The following is an 18,925-nucleotide window of genomic DNA, read 5'->3' as shown; positions in this document are numbered from 1 at the left end:
TTCTCATTGAGAAAACCAGATTAGCTATAAATCTTCTTTTATGGGCATGACTCCACCTACACAGTGACGACAAAACTTTAGTCAAATTTATCACTAAACTCCAGAAAAACACCATATATAGTAATTTTCTTTAAAAGTCAGCTGCTTATTGTGTTTCTTTCCCACCCGTGGAAATCTCAGCATGTAGCAGGAGGCGGAAATTGTCGCAATTCGGGTGAGAAAAGCAAGTAACTGAACGCCGGGGGTGTTCCGTCGAGTTGTGCTATCCATCGATCTGTGCTTCCTAAAGGCACTGCGCATGCGCTGACCTGCAGTAATTAATTATTTCTCGTGTAAATCTTTTTTTGTTGTTGTTTATTAAACAACCTGAACTCACTGTCATGGCACAAAATTGCAAATTGAAATTAATAATAATAATACATACCATAATTATTATTTAAAAAAATTGCAACTACTAATAGACCTCTCACTGGCATAACCTTACAATGATACAGTGATTTATGCTCTCCAAAAAATCTATATGGACTTCCACTGAGAACATGCTCTTAAATAGCGATTATTTTGTATTTTTACAGCTAAATCTACACTAGGGTAGCACGGTTTGACAGAGTAGCATAACTCGACGGAACACCGGCTCGAGCGGACCCGTGAGAGAGGCTCTCTGCAGGCATGTTAATGATGGGGGACTGTAGATGGGGTACCTTATGATTACAGATCAGGGGGGTTGACAGGCCTGGGTTTTGCTGAGGACCCACTTTTAACGTCCACTTCAGCGCTTGTGGGACTTCAGACACGCCGGTAATGATGCAGAAACAGCTCGCAGAGCTCTTCCCGCTGCTGCTGCTCTGGCTCTGCTCCTCGGCTGGACTGTGTGCGGGCAGCCCGGTGCCCAGCGCGGCTAAAAGTTTGGTGTGGGGCCTGGGACTGGAGGAGGACGCCGTGCTGCCTGCCCGCTTCTTCTTCATACAGGCGGTGGATAAATCCGGCGGAAAGTAGGTGACATTAGCTGGGTTAGCTCAGGCCTACCGGCTGGAACCGCTGCTGCGGGTTAGATACGCTAGTTAGCTTGTTTGCTAGTTAGTTTATCCAGTGAAAAAAGCGAACGAAGTTATCGCTTTAGCGAAACTCTCCGTTCCACCTTAAATGGTGCAGCAGTTACGTGTAACTTTAGCATCGTTTAAGGTGGAACGGAGAATTCAAGCGAACAGCCAACGTGGCTAACAGTTAGCTAGCTTTCTGGCAGGTAACGTTAGTTAGTTAACAAAAAACTACCATTTTAAAATTGTGCTGCACTCACAGTAAAAACTGTCCAACGTGAGGAGTTATACAAGCAAAAATAGTTTTGTAGTTTTTACTAAAACTTAGATAACTAAATACAGTACTAGCTAATTTATAAGTGTCTAGTTTTAGGTTACTGAGTTAGCAAGAAATTTCTGTGTTAAAATGATATTTTAGTGAACATTATTGTATTATTATTTGTTTATTTTAGATTGGCTATGGTGCAGTTTGCCTTCAATAATCCAACAGTTCTTTATTAACTAAATTAGATGTTAGCTCATCTTAGGCTACGATATTTCAATAAGCAAAATAAATGTTAATCAATTTTGAAGGATACTTCCATCATGCAACATCGGTTGATTTTTTAGATAAACATAATGCTATATAAGTGAACATATATACCTACTGAACCAGTCAAAAGTTTGGACTCGCCTCTTCTCATTCAATGTGCTTTCTTTATTTTTTATATATATTTTTATATTTAAGTGTAATATTGAAGACTATAATAAAGCTATAAACTATTTATTCTATTTTATGCTTTAGATTTTTCTAAGTAGCACATTTAACTTTGTGGACAGATCTGCACACTCTTGTTATTTTAATCTCAGTGTCTTCATTAGGTCGAGTCACCTGGAATAGTTTTCTTAGCGTCTTGAAGGAGTTCCTGGAGGTGCTTAACAATAGTTGCTGCTTTTCCTTCACACTGTAAAGCTCCAGCTCATCCCAAATTACCTCAAATCAGATAATAAATCACAAACAGATTTCCATTCCAAGAATGCTTTACTGACCTTCTAAATCATCTTCAGCTTTACATTCTCACCAGGAGAGAACACATTTGAGGTGAAGATCACTTCCCTGTCAGAACCCTTCTCCAGGATCTGGGTGCAGGTTTTAGATCGTCGGGATGGGTCCTTCCTGGTACGCTATCGGATGTATGCCAGCTACAGCGACTTGAACATCCAGGTCCTTCTGAAGGACAAGCATGTGGCCAAGTCTCCGTACATCCTTAAAGGTGAGGGTCATCTGTGAAGTTGTTTACACAAGCAATTTCCCAACTCTGTGTTTTGCTTACAAGAATTTTTTTTTTAAAACACTTATTTATGACATCATGAAATAATGAGTAATTAAGCATTGCGAGTGTTTTGTAAACTACAGTGCAGAACTGAAAGGCATCTCAAATGTGTACTGATGGACTCTATTCCCTTTGTCTTCCCCAGGTCCAGTGTATCATGAGTCTTGTTACTGTCCGGAGCTCAGCGGTGCATTATGGGAGGAGCACATGCACTGTCCGTCTTCCTTCCCTCAGATCCATCGTGACCTGTCCTTCTTCCCCAGAGTAGATCCAGACCGTAATGCCATTGAAGTTCCTCAGCGCTTCGGGCAGAGACAAAGCGTCTGTCACTACACCATCAAGAACAACCAGGTAGAACCAAAGAGTTTCCGTTCTTTCATCAAAAAGGATTATGTGTAGTTATACATGTGTTTATATTTGAATCTTGATGCTGAGATTCAGTGGAAAGGCAAATAAACGGCAAAAGACAACACGTTTTAAGCAGTAACACCCAGTGTGCCAGAGACCAAACCAGGAGCCAAGCCTCAACAACAACACGCACACTTCAGTCCTAAGTTCCTGTAATATTATGGGGAAAGTGCTTGTTGTCTCTGTCTGACCTATGCATACACAGTCCTTGTTGAATCATGACTGGTTTCTGTGTTTGTTTGTATTTGCGTGTGCGTCTGTGTGCAGGTCTACATCAAAACTCATGGAGAGCATGTAGGCTTTAGGATCTTCATGGACGCCTTCCTTCTCTCTCTTGCACGGAAAGTGAGTATCAGTTACCACAGGGCTGGGCAGTGTATTGTAAACATTGATGTATTCAAAACTATTCTGTAAAAGTTAAAAAAGGATTGTATCGTATGTCACCATTCTTAAGTATATGGAGTCAAATTGCTCAGCTCTACATCACCACATCACCACAGCTGGTGGAAATAGAGACACCGGCTGACCTGTTGTCCTGTTATCCAACCTTTCTGTGTCTTTTGTTATGTCCTCTTTGCTGAAAGACAGTACATGGTGCATAAAAGGTTGAGCTGCTCCTCCACATGCCATATCTATTCTATTCAGCAGAGGGCAGTGTCACACAGTGAACTGAGATACAGTATTACTTTCATCCACAGAAAGCCTGAATCACACAGTAGTGATCCTAAATGATAAAGTACTACAGATAAAAAAAAAAACATATATTGTGAATATTGATGGTTATATATTTTAGAAATATAATTGGAGCATGATAAGCTTTTACTAATAAATCAGTTTAAAAAAACTCTCTTCTTTGTATTTTAATTTAATCAGGTTAGTCTTCCAGATGTTGAATTTTTTGTCAATTTGGGGGATTGGCCCCTGGAGAAAAGCCGGACTCCTGAGAAGCTCCATCCCATCTTCTCCTGGTGTGGGTCCAATGACACTCGAGACATTGTTATGCCGACTTACGACCTCACAGAGTCCGTACTGGAAACTATGGGCAGGTATGAAATCTTTTTTTTTTTTTTTTTTTTTTCGTTTTCGCAATACTCGTACTACTACTGGCAGTACTAGTGGGATATCAAAACACAGCCATTGCCAACACAGATGTGCAAGGAGCAGATGAACATGAAGCTGTTGCTTTATGCCATGCTTTATGCCAGAGGGGTATAAAGCCCCCAAAATTGAGCTGTGGGGCAGTGGAAACTAATGGCTCTCCATCTAGTATTTTAGGGGTGAGGGATCCAAAAACCACTAGTGCCACTAATGCTCTTTTTGCAAGCAGGTGTCCCATTACATTTGTCTTGATACAGTGTACCTGTGACACAGTGGCAATGCAGAGAAACAGCACTCCAACGTGTACACCATAACAACTGCTTAGCAACAGTATAGCAATGATTTTGAACAGCCTAGCAACCATCTATAAACTGCATTTTTAACATGCCAATGATCTGGAATGTCATGTCCTTTTTAGCAACATCATGATGACCACTTGGAAATTTAATAAACTTTCTGCATTTAGCACATGAACTTTCCTGATTTTAATTACATAATACGTTCATTTTAAAGCAGAAAACTAACTTAGCTCTGCTGGTAGAAATCTCAGTAATTAATTTACTTATGATCTTCTCCCTTTTTGTTCCTGCAGAGTGAGTTTGGACATGATGTCTGTACAGGGGAACACTGGTCCTCCGTGGACGGAGAAGAACAGTACAGGCTTCTGGAGGGGCCGGGACAGCAGGAAAGAGCGCCTTGAAATGGTGAAACTTTCACGGGCCAACCCCACCCTGCTGGACGCTGCCTTCACCAACTTCTTCTTCTTCAAACATGACGAGAGCCTCTATGGGCCAATCGTTAAGCATGTGTCCTTCTTTGACTTCTTCAAGGTGAGCTGATGAATTTGATCATCCTGGTCCTTGTCTCCCTCCCCCTGCCTAGCACATTTTAGAGGATTGTCTGTTTTTACACTCCCACTTACACTCTAAAAGGGATTGTTATTGAGCTGATTATTTGAATTTGGGTGTGTTGGGAGAAGAGAAGGTCAAAAAGTGCCGGAGAGGGGGCTCCAGGACCAGAATTAAATAACCCTGGATTAGATGAGTGAATGTATGGATGAATATATGCATGTGAGGAAATACTGATATATCCGATAGATGTACGTATGTAGATGAGCTCTGTAGTTAACAATAAATTGACATGTTGAATAAATTTATTGGAAAAGTTTATGAAGGAATATACTGTATGGCTGTTTAGTGGCAGATACAGTACTTGTCACAAAACAGGGTTTATAATTCAGCATATTGTTTTATATTGCAATTGTTAGCAAGACTGTATATTCTGATATTTTTTTAAACAAATTTTGCAAAATGAACCACTGTTTCACCCCAATCTTAACATGTAAACATGACGCATGTCATTGGACAGGAACTACCATAGTTTCCCTTGAATTTTGCCATGTGCCATTAAAGCTGAAGAAGCTGAGCTGCTGGATCTGCTTGTGAAGTCTCCTGCATTACATGTAGATGTGACTTGTGCTAGAGTCATTTGTATATTCACATGGACAATTCCAGCCAGAATCCACGGTCACAGTCATTACCACACACTGCTCTGTCTACTGTGGGTGGTAGTGGCTTTTTTAATATTCCTGGTACACACATTGACTGTGCATTAAGGAGTGCATGGCACTCACTATCAAACCATGCTGAATATCCACATATGATAATTGATATGATGTTCAGCCCTACTCAAAATGTAGCACCTAACAACTTATACAGAAAGTTACTTTAGAATATTCTTAATAGACTCTTGGACTTGTACAAGAATGGCATTCTTGTATGTATTGTATGTGTGGGTTTTTAATACAAGAATGTAGATAAATAGGTGAGTTATTATACAAAAATAATTTGGGTAGGTAGGCTCATAGTTGGAGATGGATGGATGGGTGAGTGGGTGTATTGACTGACTGATGGACAGTGTTGACCTAACTCTGTGTTGTCTGGTTTGTCAGTATAAGTACCAAATAAATGTGGACGGTACTGTCGCGGCATATCGGCTACCCTACCTGCTAGCCGGAGACAGTGTGGTGCTGAAGCAGGACTCCATCTACTATGAGCATTTCTACAGTGACCTCCAGCCCTGGGTCCACTACATCCCCTTTAAAGCAGACCTCAGTGACCTGCTGGAGAAGATCCAGTGGGCCAAAGACCACGATGAAGAGGTACACCTATATTTTCATTTATTTATTGTGTGTATGTGTATGTGTGTGTGTGTGTGTGTGTGTGTGTGTGTGTGAGAGAGAGAGAGAGAGAGAGAGAGAAAGATGTTATCTTTATGAGGGACTAAAACTAAAGCAGTTTTCAGGACTGTTAAAAAATCATTACGTAATTACTTTTTACAAGAAAGATTTGGTAGTAGTAAGTTGATTCATGGCTAAGTTGAACACACACAGGTTTATATATTTGTTTTTGAGGCTCCAGGGCTGAATAAATAAAGTCGAGTAAATAAATAAAGATTTTGAATTCACTTCACTGTACATTATATTGTACTCCTTACATTGTATTACTATATTAGATAGTAGTCAGTGTATTTATTTGTTTTATGTTTTCATTTTATCTTTACAGTACCAGTCGAAAGTATAGAGAGACTTTCTCATTCTGTGTTTTTCTTTTTCTTTTCTTATTTTATTTTATACATTGTAAATTAAGGGACATATATGGAATTACATAGTAAACAGTAAAAAAAAAAAATCCCCTGATTTCTTCACAATCCCCTGATCTAAACATGATCAACTGAGATGGTGATTTGGGAAAAGCTGGAGCTTCATATTGTGAAGGAAAATGATTATATATATATATATATATATATATATATATATATATATATATATATATATATATATATATATATATATTGCAATATTATGTTCCTGTATAGCTTCAATATATTCTATATTATATTTACATATAATGCAATAGAAAGAAGGCACATTGAATGAGAAGAGGTGTGCAAATCCTTGACTGATACTGTATATTTATAAGGTAGTTTTTGTGCAGGTGTTTGATTTCCTGGCCAAATTAGGATACTAACAAAATGTAGGCATAATTGTACAGGGCACCAGTAACCCCAACTTGTCTATACATTGTAATGTGAATATAAACCACATTTTTTATTTATTTATTTAATAATGTTTTTGCCTTTTCATTTGAATTCTTTTACAGGCCAGGAAAATTGCACAGGCCGGACAGCTGTTTGCACGTACACACCTGATGGGTGACAAAATATTCTGCTACTACTTCAAACTCTTCCAGGTAACCAGTTTCAAACAGAGTGTTAATGAAAACACTTAAAAATTATATTATTGACTAAAAAAAAATAAACAGACAGTCAGTGAGGCACACGTATGCTCAGCCATATAGGATTTCAGAAACAAGTAAAACAAGCTTTAAAATCCATCCTAAAATATTTAAGAACTGCAATTCACTCTTACTTCAGTTTTCATCCTTTTCCTTTCCAGCCACTCTCTCTATCAGTTTGTGTATCTAACCTTATCTAATCTTCCATCTCCACCTATCAAATTTATGTGAACAATCTCAAGGACATAGTAGACCGGGGTTAATTAACGCAGGGTCATGCCATTTCTCTTTCACACATTGTTGCCATATCTGGAAGAATCTGTCTGGCCAGACAAACATAACTAAGCTTTTTTTCTGATCTTATTTAAGGCATTACCAAACACAGGAGGTGTCCAAAATACTGGAAACACCACGAAACATGAGCTATATGGACAAACGTATTGGGACGCATACTCATTCATCCTCATACGTCAATATCCTACTTGTCTGGAAAAACATTCTACCAAGATTTTTGAGAGGTCAGACACTGATAATGTTGGACCAGAAGCCCTGTCTCATAATCTTTGTTCTAGTTTGTCCCAAAGGATTTTTACTTTTATGCTAACAAGGCGCTTTATCTGAAACCTCTTTTTTAGAAATTGTAGTCAGTCTCTAAATTAAAATCGAGGTATAATAACCCAAGCAATCACTGAATAATAATAATAATAATAATAATAATAATAATAATAATTTAAAAATGTATCATTAAAGAAAATTATTATTATTATTATTAATAATAATATTGTCAAATCAGTGTTTGTCACATCATTGGAAAGTACAGTACACAAAAGTATAGTACACGTACCCTGACATTAAGCAAATGTTTGGGCACCATGGGTCAAAAAAAATCTATGGAGACACACTTGGTCTATGCAAAAGTGATTACATGTTTATTACCTTAATACAGTGCATTCGAAAACTTTTTTTTTAATTGGTAGTGCATGTATTAACCACTTAACATTTTAACCACTACACCCTTCCCACCCTAAATTAACTGCATTCTGGTTATTTCAAGCAGGTTTCTGTAGAACTCTAACTCTGCTCTTTCCTCTTTGGCTTCAGCGCTCCTCACACAGCGTGGCCTTAAGGCCGTTCTCTTTAAGACTTCTTTATGACGACCAATAACCACAAAACGGCAAACAAGCACTTTCCAGCTGTAAAACACTGTGTACGTTTGAGGTGCGGAGGTCAGCAGGGCTGTAGCTACTTGAAGTTTATATGACTCTTTCCAGATTCCTTTGTGCAGTTCCAGTGTGGGAAGTGCTGAAAGGGCTAGAGTGACAAGTGGTCAGTTAGTGTATACAATTTGAATAAACCCAAATATACATAAAATCAGTGGTCAAAATATGACTGTTGGTCAGTGAAGATTGGGTAGAAGAACGTTAGGGAAACACAGGTTTAGGTGCTGATTTTCTCTGTGATATTTAAACACTGTATTTTATTCTTCCAGTTCTACCAGAAGCTCACCTGATGAAACATACAGCTTACTGCCCAGATAAATATCTTTACAGATAATTTTCTCTGATGTTCCGTGCAGTGCTTTATGTAATACAGACGAATATGAAGGATTTATGGTTTGGAGTGATGAGTCAGATTCTTAAATTTACAACACCAAAACTACATGTAGCAGTAAATTATACAGTCTAGTATTAGGTCTTAAATTCAGTACAGTAATTTTGTCATGAAGAATTTTATCCAATTGTCAGATTTAGGCAGTAAACTACAGATTGTATTGCAATAACTAATCAGAGACTGGAAATTGTATTGTACTCAAAAGAGCAAACGTTGAGTTTATTTTATAGAGCTAACAGTTCCATTTGAGGATGAGATGTATGGAGCTTACGAAAGTAATGGTTGAAATATGCAGATCTGGTAGCTGACGTGAGAGAGCGTGGATGAATAGGTGTATAATGGACTGGTAGAGGTAGGTGTTAGGGGTTTTATAGCAAAGTCTGTGAAGTCCTTGTTGGTTGCTGAGCCTTTCCAAGGTGTTGTGGCGCTCAAGGCATTGTTCTGTTCCTCAGTGCACACAAGTGAACCATGCAGCTCTTCTTTATTATGGTAAATTAAGCCCAAACTAAACCATGAAAAAATTAGACTGTAGAATTGCGCAAAATCCTGTATTTAAATTAAACTTTTTACTAGGAGGAGGCTGGCTCAGCTCTGTACAGTGGCACAGCTTGCTTACTAGCAGATTCCACGTGGGACGTGAATGAGGACAAGCTGATCAACAAGCTGTCTTCACCTATACATGTTCCACAGAAACAAGTCCTCTGTTACGGAGCTCTCACTTCAGCCATGTTGCTGCCCGGTGTCACGCTGTGTTCAGTGTGCAGTTTAGTTTTTAGGAGTAGGATCTTGTAGTTTTCATGTAGTTAAAGGTGAGTGAGTTAAAGAGTAGAGTACAGGCAAAGTGAATGGGTTGGGCACTGTGTATAACCTAACCTTACCTAATTTATCAGGTGCAGGATTTTGTCATCTTATTGTATTACATTATGAGCTCCATAAAGTGCCCCAAAAATAAATCTGGCCTATTAAAATGTTTTATTTTCCAGCCGTAATATTAAAGCTTTGTATTAAATAAAACAGGGCCTATATTTGTTCTTTTAAAAATACAACAGTCTACACTATGCTGGTTTTATTGAACCTCTCCACCATGTGTGTAACCCTCTGTTTCTCTGGTGTTGTGTTTTTTTGTAGGAGTATGCCAAGCTACAAGTAACCGAGCCTAAAGTCCGGGATGGCATGGAGCTGGTGGAGCAACCCAAGGAAGAACTTTTCCCATGTCACTGCCACAGAAACAAGGTGTGAGACACAAAAGAAAATGTTAGATATACTTACAAAACCCACCTGCTGACCACTGCCTTAGGGTTAACATTTACATAACATTAAAATAAAAGAATTTACATTAAAAGTAGTGCCACATTTGTAAAGGCCACATGCATTTAAGGTATGAGCAGCAGAGCTGAGAATCTGGGTTGTGCCCATGAAAAATTAGCCAAATACCATTGATCTTGGGGTGTCATTTTCTTGGGATGCCCACTTCACAGCCTGTTTCTGACACCACCGTTATATTGAATTTGGCCTTTAGTTTGAAGATAGAACTAAGGCTCGCTCCAAATAAAGCTGCAACTTGGTTTTGCGCAACACCAGCTTGAAGTTGCCCTGTCGCACAGGCTCTGTCCAAATCAGTCAAACGTGGCATGCTGATTCTTGGAGCAGACATCTTCTGAGCACTGTAGCAGGGCCCATGATTACGGGTACTGCCAATCATGACCTGGGGTACCAGAAGCTCAAAACAAGTGTCAATAGCAACAGCAAAATAACCTGTTTGCCAATGACAGAAAAGATTTGGCAATTTTTTTTATTGGTGCACCCCACATACTATACTATGAGATATGCTGCTCATCCCACAAATGCATGTTAATAACAAATGTGGCTCCATTTAAATGGTATTTGGAATTTTCTTACTCTTTATGCCATTTTTTTCTCTCTATGTACTCAAATAAACAGGTTTATTAGGATACAGATATGGATACATTAACTGTTTTTATGTGGGTTCATTATTAAAACCCGTAGGCATTAGTGTCTTCATGCAACTGTATTTCAGGATATGTAACACTATTGGGTACATTAAGAAATGATACAGTTTATTGCTTTACCATTATGCAGCAAAGAATGTGAACTTTGGCAGAGGATCTCTCATTCTGAGAATTAATGTCTGTTCAGAAAACTCAAAGGAAATGAACATTTTATCACCAGTTATAAACGGCATTCATTAAAAATCTGATTATTTTATTCGCTTTATATAAAGTGCTTGGACATTAAATTATTTTATGTCTTTTTTTTTTATGTAGATATGACTTTCAAATCAGTCAGATTGCTTTTGATTCAGCTGTACAAACACAGCGCCTCCCTTTATAGCCCATTGTTGAAAGAACCTGTGACTCTTTATAAGCCCACAATTTAGTGTAAAATGAAAAACGCAATTGGATGTGACAATTTTGAATGTGATGTATTTTCTTGTTTTGTTGTTTTTTTTTCAGGTCAGAGATGAGCTCTGAGTGTCCTCTCATGGGTGGAGAAACAGCTGCCTTCTGAAACATTCCCAAGTGCACATATTACCGGTCACGACAAGCACCTTGTGTTTTCAATGACTGATTTTTTTTTTGATCTTTTTTGTGTTTATTTATAAAATGTGATCTTTTTAACCTTGTCATTAAATGTACTCTGTTGTAAAGTAATTGAATTGGTCTTTTTCTTAACTCCAGTAAAGTGTATGAATGTGAAGTTAAGGCAGAAGTAGGAGGTGTGGGTACACTTTGTTGGATGTTTTCACACTTGGTACGAAAAAATGAGTCTGCTTCAGGACTGACTCTAGGCTTGTTTAGGGGAGGAGTTAATTATCACTGTTTTGTTTTTACAAATTTTTTTCGTATTGTGGATCAGTTGTGCTGTTGTCGCTTTTGTGTGTGTAGTTTCACAAAAGCTTTAGTAGCGTTTTTATATTATTGTTATATATTTATATTATTATTATAATATATATTATTATTATTATTATTATTATTATTGGATACAGACCTCCTCCAAAGCCATTTTGGTATAAAAATATATTTATCATTGTAGGTCAGCACGAGATGAGTATCATTCCACAAAGCTGAGCTCATTACAGTAACCACACCAGTCCTATCACACTCACTCTCTCATTCACTCATCGTCAACCGCTTCGTCAACCGATGCCCAAAAGAACACTTGGAGATGCCAAAAGGACACTTGGATATCCCCAAAATAATACTTGGAGATGCCAAAAGGACACTTGGAAATACTAAAAAGGACACTTGGAGATGCCCATAAGGACACTTGGAGATGCCCAAAAGGACACTTGGAGATGCCAAAGGGACTATTGGAGATGCCCAAAGGGACACATGGAGACAAACAAAAGAACATTTGGAGATGTCAAAAGGACACACAGAGATGCACAAAAGGACACTTGGAGATGCCAAAAGGACACTTGGATATCCCCAAAAGAACACTTGGAGATGCCCAAAAGGACACATGGAGATTCCCAAAAGTGCACTTGGGAATGCCAAAAGAACACTCAGAGATACTCAAAGGGGCACTTGGAGACCATCCAAAAGGACACTTGGAACACTTAGAGACCCCCAAAATGACAACTGGAAATGACAACGGAAAAGACATTAAATGATACTTGGATATACCCAAAAGGACACTTGGAGATGCACAAAGGGTCACTTGGATCTCTCCAATGGGACAAGTGGAGATGTCCAAAAGGACACTTGGAGATCTCAAAGGGACACTTGGAGACATCCAAATGGACAGTTGGAGACATCCAAACGACAAATTGACAACTGGAGGTGTCCAAAATGACAAAAGGAAATGTCCTAAAAGACACTAGCGACATTGGAGCACGTGGGGATACCCAAAAGGAACCCTAGAGATACCCAAAGGGACACTTTGAGACCCCCAAACTAAAAACTGGAGATGGTACACCTACTGCTACATCTCACGGCAACTAGAACATTAATGTCTTACTCCATGAAATTTAATTCCATTTATAAAAATGGGCGCTTTCATGGCCGGATTCAGAAAGAAGTATTGTTTTTGTTTTTTTAGTTTAAAGTAAAAGCTAAAGGTGTGCATGTGAGGTCATAACATACTTTACAGGGTTAGTTAATTGATAGTCTAATACTGTGTGTGTGTGATGGTGTATTGTGATTTGGTTCAACTGGTCCTTGCTCATCACTGAAGGTTCAGATCCAGGCCTAGAAGTCGCTCCTCGCCACAGGGTGGTGGTATACAACCGACCTACCCTCAAACTTCACTGAGACTGAATGAAGATGGTGGCAGTTAGTGAGGTAGGAAAGAGTTACAGCGCGTGTTTATGAGTATTTTCTATAGTAGCACAGCTCCAGAACACCACCAGATTTAAACAGATAAACTGCTGTGTTTTACTGGGCTGAATTTATTGACCAGCTGTTTAGTGTTTCCCAACCAGGATCTGGAGAGCCCTATCCTGCACTGTTTACAGTTCTGTATGATAAACTGTTTTCTCTCAGAGTCACAATAAATAAATTTAATCTTGTTAAAATTAACCTGGTTTAAAAAAAACTTACTGTAGAGAAATGACAAGTAAATCTATGGAAGCCCATTTCCGCCACCTGAAGAAAAAAAACGTCCTCAACTAAGTCATAATTATGAGATAAAACTTTCTATCTCATAATTATGACTTTCTATCTCATAATTATGACTTTCTATCTCATAATTATGACTTAGTATCTCAAAATTATGACTTCTCTATCTCATAATTATGACTTACTATCCCATAATTATGACTTTAGGACGTTTTTTTTTCTTCAGGTGGCGGAAATGGGCTTCCATATAAATCAGTCATTTCACCTTAACATCTTCCCTGTATATACAGTAACAGTTACCAGTCAAAAGTTTCTAAACACATCTTTCATTGTGTTTTTTTTTTCTTTTTAGGTTTTTATACTTTGTAAATGTAGTATTGTAGACTATATTAAAGATCTACAGGATCACATGCAGAATCATTCTGTAAACAAAACAAAGTGTTAAACACACCAGGATATGTTTTATACTTTATATTCTTTTAAAAGAGTACCACATTTAGCTTTGAGAATAGATCTGCACACTGGTACATTGGTATTTTAATCTCAGTGTCTTCATGAGGGAGAGTCACTTGGAATAGTTTTCTTAGTCTTGAAGGAGTTCCTGGAGGTGCTGAACAATATATTTGCTGCTTTTCCTTTACACTGTGAAGCTTCAGCTCATCCCAAATCACCTCAAATCACCATCTCAGTTGATCAGGTTAAGATCAGGGGATTGTGGAGGTCTAACTTTTTTTTTTTTTTTTACTATTTACTGTGTAATTCCATATGTGTCCCTTAATTGTTTTCATGTCTTTCTATTAATCTACAATATAGAAAAGAAATTACAAAAAAAGAAAGAAAGAAAGAAAAACACTGAATGAGAAGGTGTGTCCAAACCTTTGACTTGGAGGATGTATTTCTTTGACTTTATTCTGTCTTTATTAAATGCAACATTTACAAGGAGCTGAGATTGTATTGTTACAGTGGTGGTGAAGATTTATAAGATGATGTCTAAATGTTTAATGTGTTGTTCACAAAGTCATTTTACAAATTGTTCTGGTTAAATATGACATTTCGGTTTTAAAACCATGCAAAACATATAGGGGCAAAAATAATCCTCGTAAAAATTTGCCACTAATTCACCTTCATCACTATTTTAAGATGTGTAGTTTTATAGGTGGGTTAGTTAATAAAATTGCTATATTTGCTTTGTAAACATAATATATATATCCAGGTTTGTGTCTTCACTAATATAAAGAAATTGAGTGATTATAAATCAAGCACAAACACGCTGTAATTCCTCTGTAATCTTTACTGTTTTGCTTCCTAATGGGAACTGTCTTATAATGATTACCATCAACAGCTACTTTAACAAAGGCCTTTAAGTTCCCATAAGGAAACGCATCATATCTGTCTATAACCAGTCAAAGGTCACATGTTTAACCCTTTGTTTTATTTACATTGTTATATCAACCCATCAAGAAAAGGAGCAATGACATAACAAACTTTTGTACTAGTGCTAGGAGGTTAATCAAATTAATTTGATTAATCAAACTACTGTATTAATGCACTTTTCAAAATGGGATAATCAATATTGTACATCTTTACATATAAAAGCTGACAGAGAGAGTTTCTGTCACAAACAGTAAATAGTAACAACCAATTAGGGCTGCAAACATTTTTCAATATAATTAACAATGTTGATTATTTGAATTTGTCAGCTACAAATTTAATTGTCGACTAATTGTTCATTTGTAACTATAACGCATTACACAAAGTGATGGGGACATAAGCTCAATGGGAGATGGGTAAATGGCTCACTCACACAGGTTACACTCAACTTAGTTTGTGTCCAAAACTCAACAGATATTTAATCCCTGAATATCAGTATTTTTCGCATTTAAACAACATCTAGACATTAAATTGCCTCTCAAGTCTCATGTTCAGCTGTTTCTATCGTTTTTAGATGTGGAGGACTTTGCAGAAATAGTCATTGACTAATCGAAAAAATAATCATCAGATTAGTCTACTACCAAAATAATCATTAGTTGCAGCTCTACAAACAATATTTATCACAATACAGGGTGTATAATTAAATATATCACAATATATTGTGAAAACATAAGCAGTGTGATATATTCTGATTGTTTAATATAAAATTATGGTGTCACTCTATTAACAAAATATACTAGATTAATCAAACTTTTTCTAATCAGTAAGATATGAATATATTATATTAGTTTTTATATTAGTAATAACAGTGTGGTATTCCTGGCAGACTAGAGCCTTTTTTACTTTATTACAGTAACTCATGGTTTTTAAAATAGTAGTTTTTAGTTACTGAGTTTTACCAAGCTTTTACTGCAGGAAATAAATGCTAGTGTAGTTCCAGATCCTGCGTTTCCATATATATATATATATATATATATATATATATATATATATATATATATATATATATATATATATATATATATATAGCCGTAACTTCATTTTTTTTTCTTTCTGTAGGAAAAAGTAAAAATTCCATTTGGAGCTAAGGTTCTAGATGGTATTCTGACAATTCCTGAGGTAAACAGCGTGAAGACAGGAGTTGTTCTCACACATGGAGCTGGAGGGGACATGAATCTGAAGGCCCTGCAGTCTCTGGCCAGCTGCACGGCCACCTCCGGGATCCTGTGTCTCCGGTTCACCTGTAAAGGTCTGAACCTCACCTACAGGGTCCGGGCATTCCAGGCAGCGGTAGTAAGTGGAGAACACAGTGCAGTGACAGTCATTAGCCTCGGGGTCATTGATGCTCAGCTTGCTTGGTTTTCTTTTTACAGGATTATCTGAAAACTCTGGAGAGATTCTCGCTGAGTCATGTGTTCCTGGCGGGTGAGTGATCTGTGCAGCCGCTAGAGCCTGCGGGGATAAATGTTTTACAGCAGGCGCATGTGATTTTAGTCACACATGGATAATGGATAATGGGTTGAAAAAAAAGAAGGTTGTCATAATCTTATGGTTTATTGCTGTATATCCTTTAAAGTACCTCAGGTTCTCTTATAAATGAACATTTTATTAAAAAGATCGGTACTGTAAATGTATGCCTATGTTGAGGGGTTTTGAAAGAAGAACTGTAATACATATGGTTCTCTAATAAGCATTTAGATTTCGTTTTCTAAATGTGCTCCACTGAAAATGTCTTTAAGGTTCTCTACAAAAGCTCAGCTTCAATTGTAAAGACCTTTTGGGAAACTTTAAGGAACCACTGAAAGAATCTTTAAGGAACCACTTTATGTTTTTCTGGGAAACATCTATTATGTATTCTAAAATGTATGCTTCTAAGAATGCTTGAGTTTTTAAAGAACCATTAATTAAAAGGATTTCTAAGGAACCACATTTTGTTCGCCAATAAATATTTTAAAGAGCCAAAACCTGAAATAATCAAAGAAATCAGCTTAAGGAACCACATTAAAAATGTCTTCCAGGTTCTATATAATGCTTCTACCAATGGTTCCTTAATGTGATTCTTCCATTAAAGAACCTTCCATTGAAGACTCACATTCAATAAACTCACATTTTTTTCAACTTTACATTAAAACAACACAAGGAAAAACAAAAGGAACGTGTCTGTGTTTTGTCAGGTCGTTCCATGGGTGCACGAGCTGCCGTGGCTTTGGGAAGACAGCTGAGTGCCGTGGACGAGGATGCTGTGCAAGGCCTGGTGTGTGTCTCCTTCCCTCTGCATCCTCCTGGACAAACTCATACACAGGTTAAGAGAAGTGAAGACCTCAGAGCGTTGTGTCACGTCCCGGTGCTATTCGTATCTGGAACTGCTGACAATATGTGTGAGCAGGTGAGTGTGCCTCATCGGTTTACCGGTTGTCCTTCCTTGGAGCACTTTGGATAGATCCTGACCACTGCATATCGTGAACACCCCTCAGTACTTGCCTGATGTTTTGGAGATGCTCTGAACCAGTTATGTAGACATCACATATTTGGTTTTGTCACAGGGCTTAGTATATTTTCACACCCATAACTTTTAGTCTAGTTAGTCTTGCACCATAGACAGCATAGAGAGTCTAGTAGTCTCTCACCGAGAAGCACACTACTCAAAAAGAAGCTTTTACAAAAACAGGTGTGACTATACTTTTGTTCTTGCTTGTCAGAAACTTCTGGAAAATGTTTTGAAGCAGATGAAGAGCCCCAGCTCTGTGCACTGGGTGGAGGAGGCCAATCACGGCCTGGCAGTAAAGGGAAGGAACGAGGAGTCTGTGCTGGAGGAGGTCAACTCCCAGATCATCACATGGATACAGAAGCATGTCTGAAGATGCTTTGTTATCAGGACTACTTGTTGGGTGTTTTGATACTCTTTATATTATACATCATAACTTTATACATGTATATATGGCAAAAGATGATTTGTCCAGTTTTTGTAAATAAAGCATTGTATCTGAGATGGGTCAGCCATTGTTTGCTTTGTTCAGTTCATGTTTGGCACTACAATAACATTGCTTCAGAGTGGACTACAGGACTGGACCTAGCAAACTCTCATCTTCAGCAGAAAAAGGATCCACACTTGACCCTTTTGGAAGGTTAATGACGTCTAGATCTGCTTCGAGTGGAGCAAATGTTTAACTCTGTCTTTGATTCCAACTTGTTTAAGACAAGCTGTGTGTGTGCATTTACACATCTGTGTCAGCAACAGGTGCAGTAGTTTAATGTATTTATTAGGAGGGATATCCACAAACATTTGGACATTCAGTGTATATTAGGAAACACTACATTTTGTTCAATTTCTTTAAAAAATATGGTTACAAATGAACTTTGTTTTGGAGAGTCATGTTATCTGCTGGTGTTGGTCCACTATGGTATATCAAGTCCAAAGTCAGTGCTGTGTCTACCAGCAGATTTTGCAGTAGTTCATGCTTCCCATGCTTCTACTGACAACTTTTATGGAGAAGCAGATTTCATTTTCTAGCAGAATTTGGCACACTGCCGACATTGCCAAAAGTACCAATTGGTCTTTTATTCAAAATATTTAAATTTTCAGATATTTGAGTTTTCATTGTCACTCTGTGTAATGTCTCTATATAATATGAGTTTCACATTTTTTTTTTAACTTTTTGTCTTTTATGCTCTATAGGTCCAGTCAATAACCAGAAATTGTATAAAGTACCAGAGCTTTTAAAACAATTCATGAACCATTGTAAAATATATAAATAAATATTGCAAACAATTCGTTGGTTAACAGCTAAAAGAAATAAACTGAGCTTTGGATATGGATTTTATAAAATGTCAATTTACAAAGCCTTTGTAGCAAAGCAGTATTGGAACAGATTGTGTTACTGCACTCTATACTCCAGCATTCACACTTTCATCATCATAACTATAAAAAGACACAGAAACATGGATAACCACTTCCAATCTGATCTTAAAAACAGTAAAACTAATAGAACATGAACATGCATTAAATTAAAAAGCAGTTACTGCAAATATTAGTAGAACACGTTCATTTCTCCATCCAATCATTTTTAGAAATGATATGGTAATGAAATGTAAATGCTAATTCAAAAGGCAGAAGGTTGAAGACATTATGTTGATTCAGCGTTAAAATTTCA

The 18,925-nt window shown here is 37.5% G+C and overlaps 2 protein-coding genes across 4 annotated transcripts; both read left to right on the top strand.

The window, feature by feature from the left end:
• The first annotated feature begins 605 nt into the window (after positions 1 to 605).
• poglut2 (protein O-glucosyltransferase 2) lies at positions 606 to 11,435 on the top strand. 2 transcript variants are annotated; one of them, XM_007260418.4, is made up of 10 exons: positions 606 to 992; positions 2,085 to 2,290; positions 2,496 to 2,701; positions 3,026 to 3,103; positions 3,632 to 3,804; positions 4,449 to 4,686; positions 5,808 to 6,017; positions 7,018 to 7,107; positions 9,892 to 9,996; positions 11,238 to 11,435. In XM_007260418.4, the coding sequence occupies exons 1-10, from the start codon at positions 802 to 804 to the stop codon at positions 11,253 to 11,255; spliced, it is 1,515 nt and encodes a 504-aa protein (XP_007260480.3). In that variant the 5' UTR covers positions 606 to 801; the 3' UTR covers positions 11,256 to 11,435. The 2 variants fall into 2 exon arrangements, with proteins under 2 accessions (XP_007260480.3, XP_022536226.2); XM_022680505.2 differs by having other exon boundaries at positions 864 to 992; positions 2,102 to 2,290.
• A 336-nt stretch (positions 11,436 to 11,771) lies between these two features.
• Positions 11,772 to 18,129, top strand: tex30 (testis expressed 30). 2 transcript variants are annotated; one of them, XM_015608623.3, is made up of 5 exons: positions 11,772 to 13,067; positions 15,834 to 16,043; positions 16,148 to 16,199; positions 16,949 to 17,160; positions 17,474 to 18,129. In XM_015608623.3, exons 1-5 carry the CDS (start codon positions 13,044 to 13,046, stop codon positions 17,630 to 17,632), a joined length of 657 nt encoding a protein of 218 aa, XP_015464109.3. In that variant the 5' UTR covers positions 11,772 to 13,043; the 3' UTR covers positions 17,633 to 18,129. The 2 variants fall into 2 exon arrangements, with proteins under 2 accessions (XP_015464109.3, XP_007260478.3); XM_007260416.4 differs by having other exon boundaries at positions 11,773 to 13,067; positions 15,834 to 16,067.
• Positions 18,130 to 18,925: the final 796 nt, after the last annotated feature.

Source organism: Astyanax mexicanus, chromosome 11, assembly GCF_023375975.1.
Source record: "Astyanax mexicanus isolate ESR-SI-001 chromosome 11, AstMex3_surface, whole genome shotgun sequence".
Taxonomy (NCBI): Eukaryota; Metazoa; Chordata; class Actinopteri; order Characiformes; family Acestrorhamphidae; genus Astyanax; species Astyanax mexicanus.
Note: the sequence above shows the minus strand (reverse complement) of the source record. Positions and strands in the feature narration are given on the sequence as shown.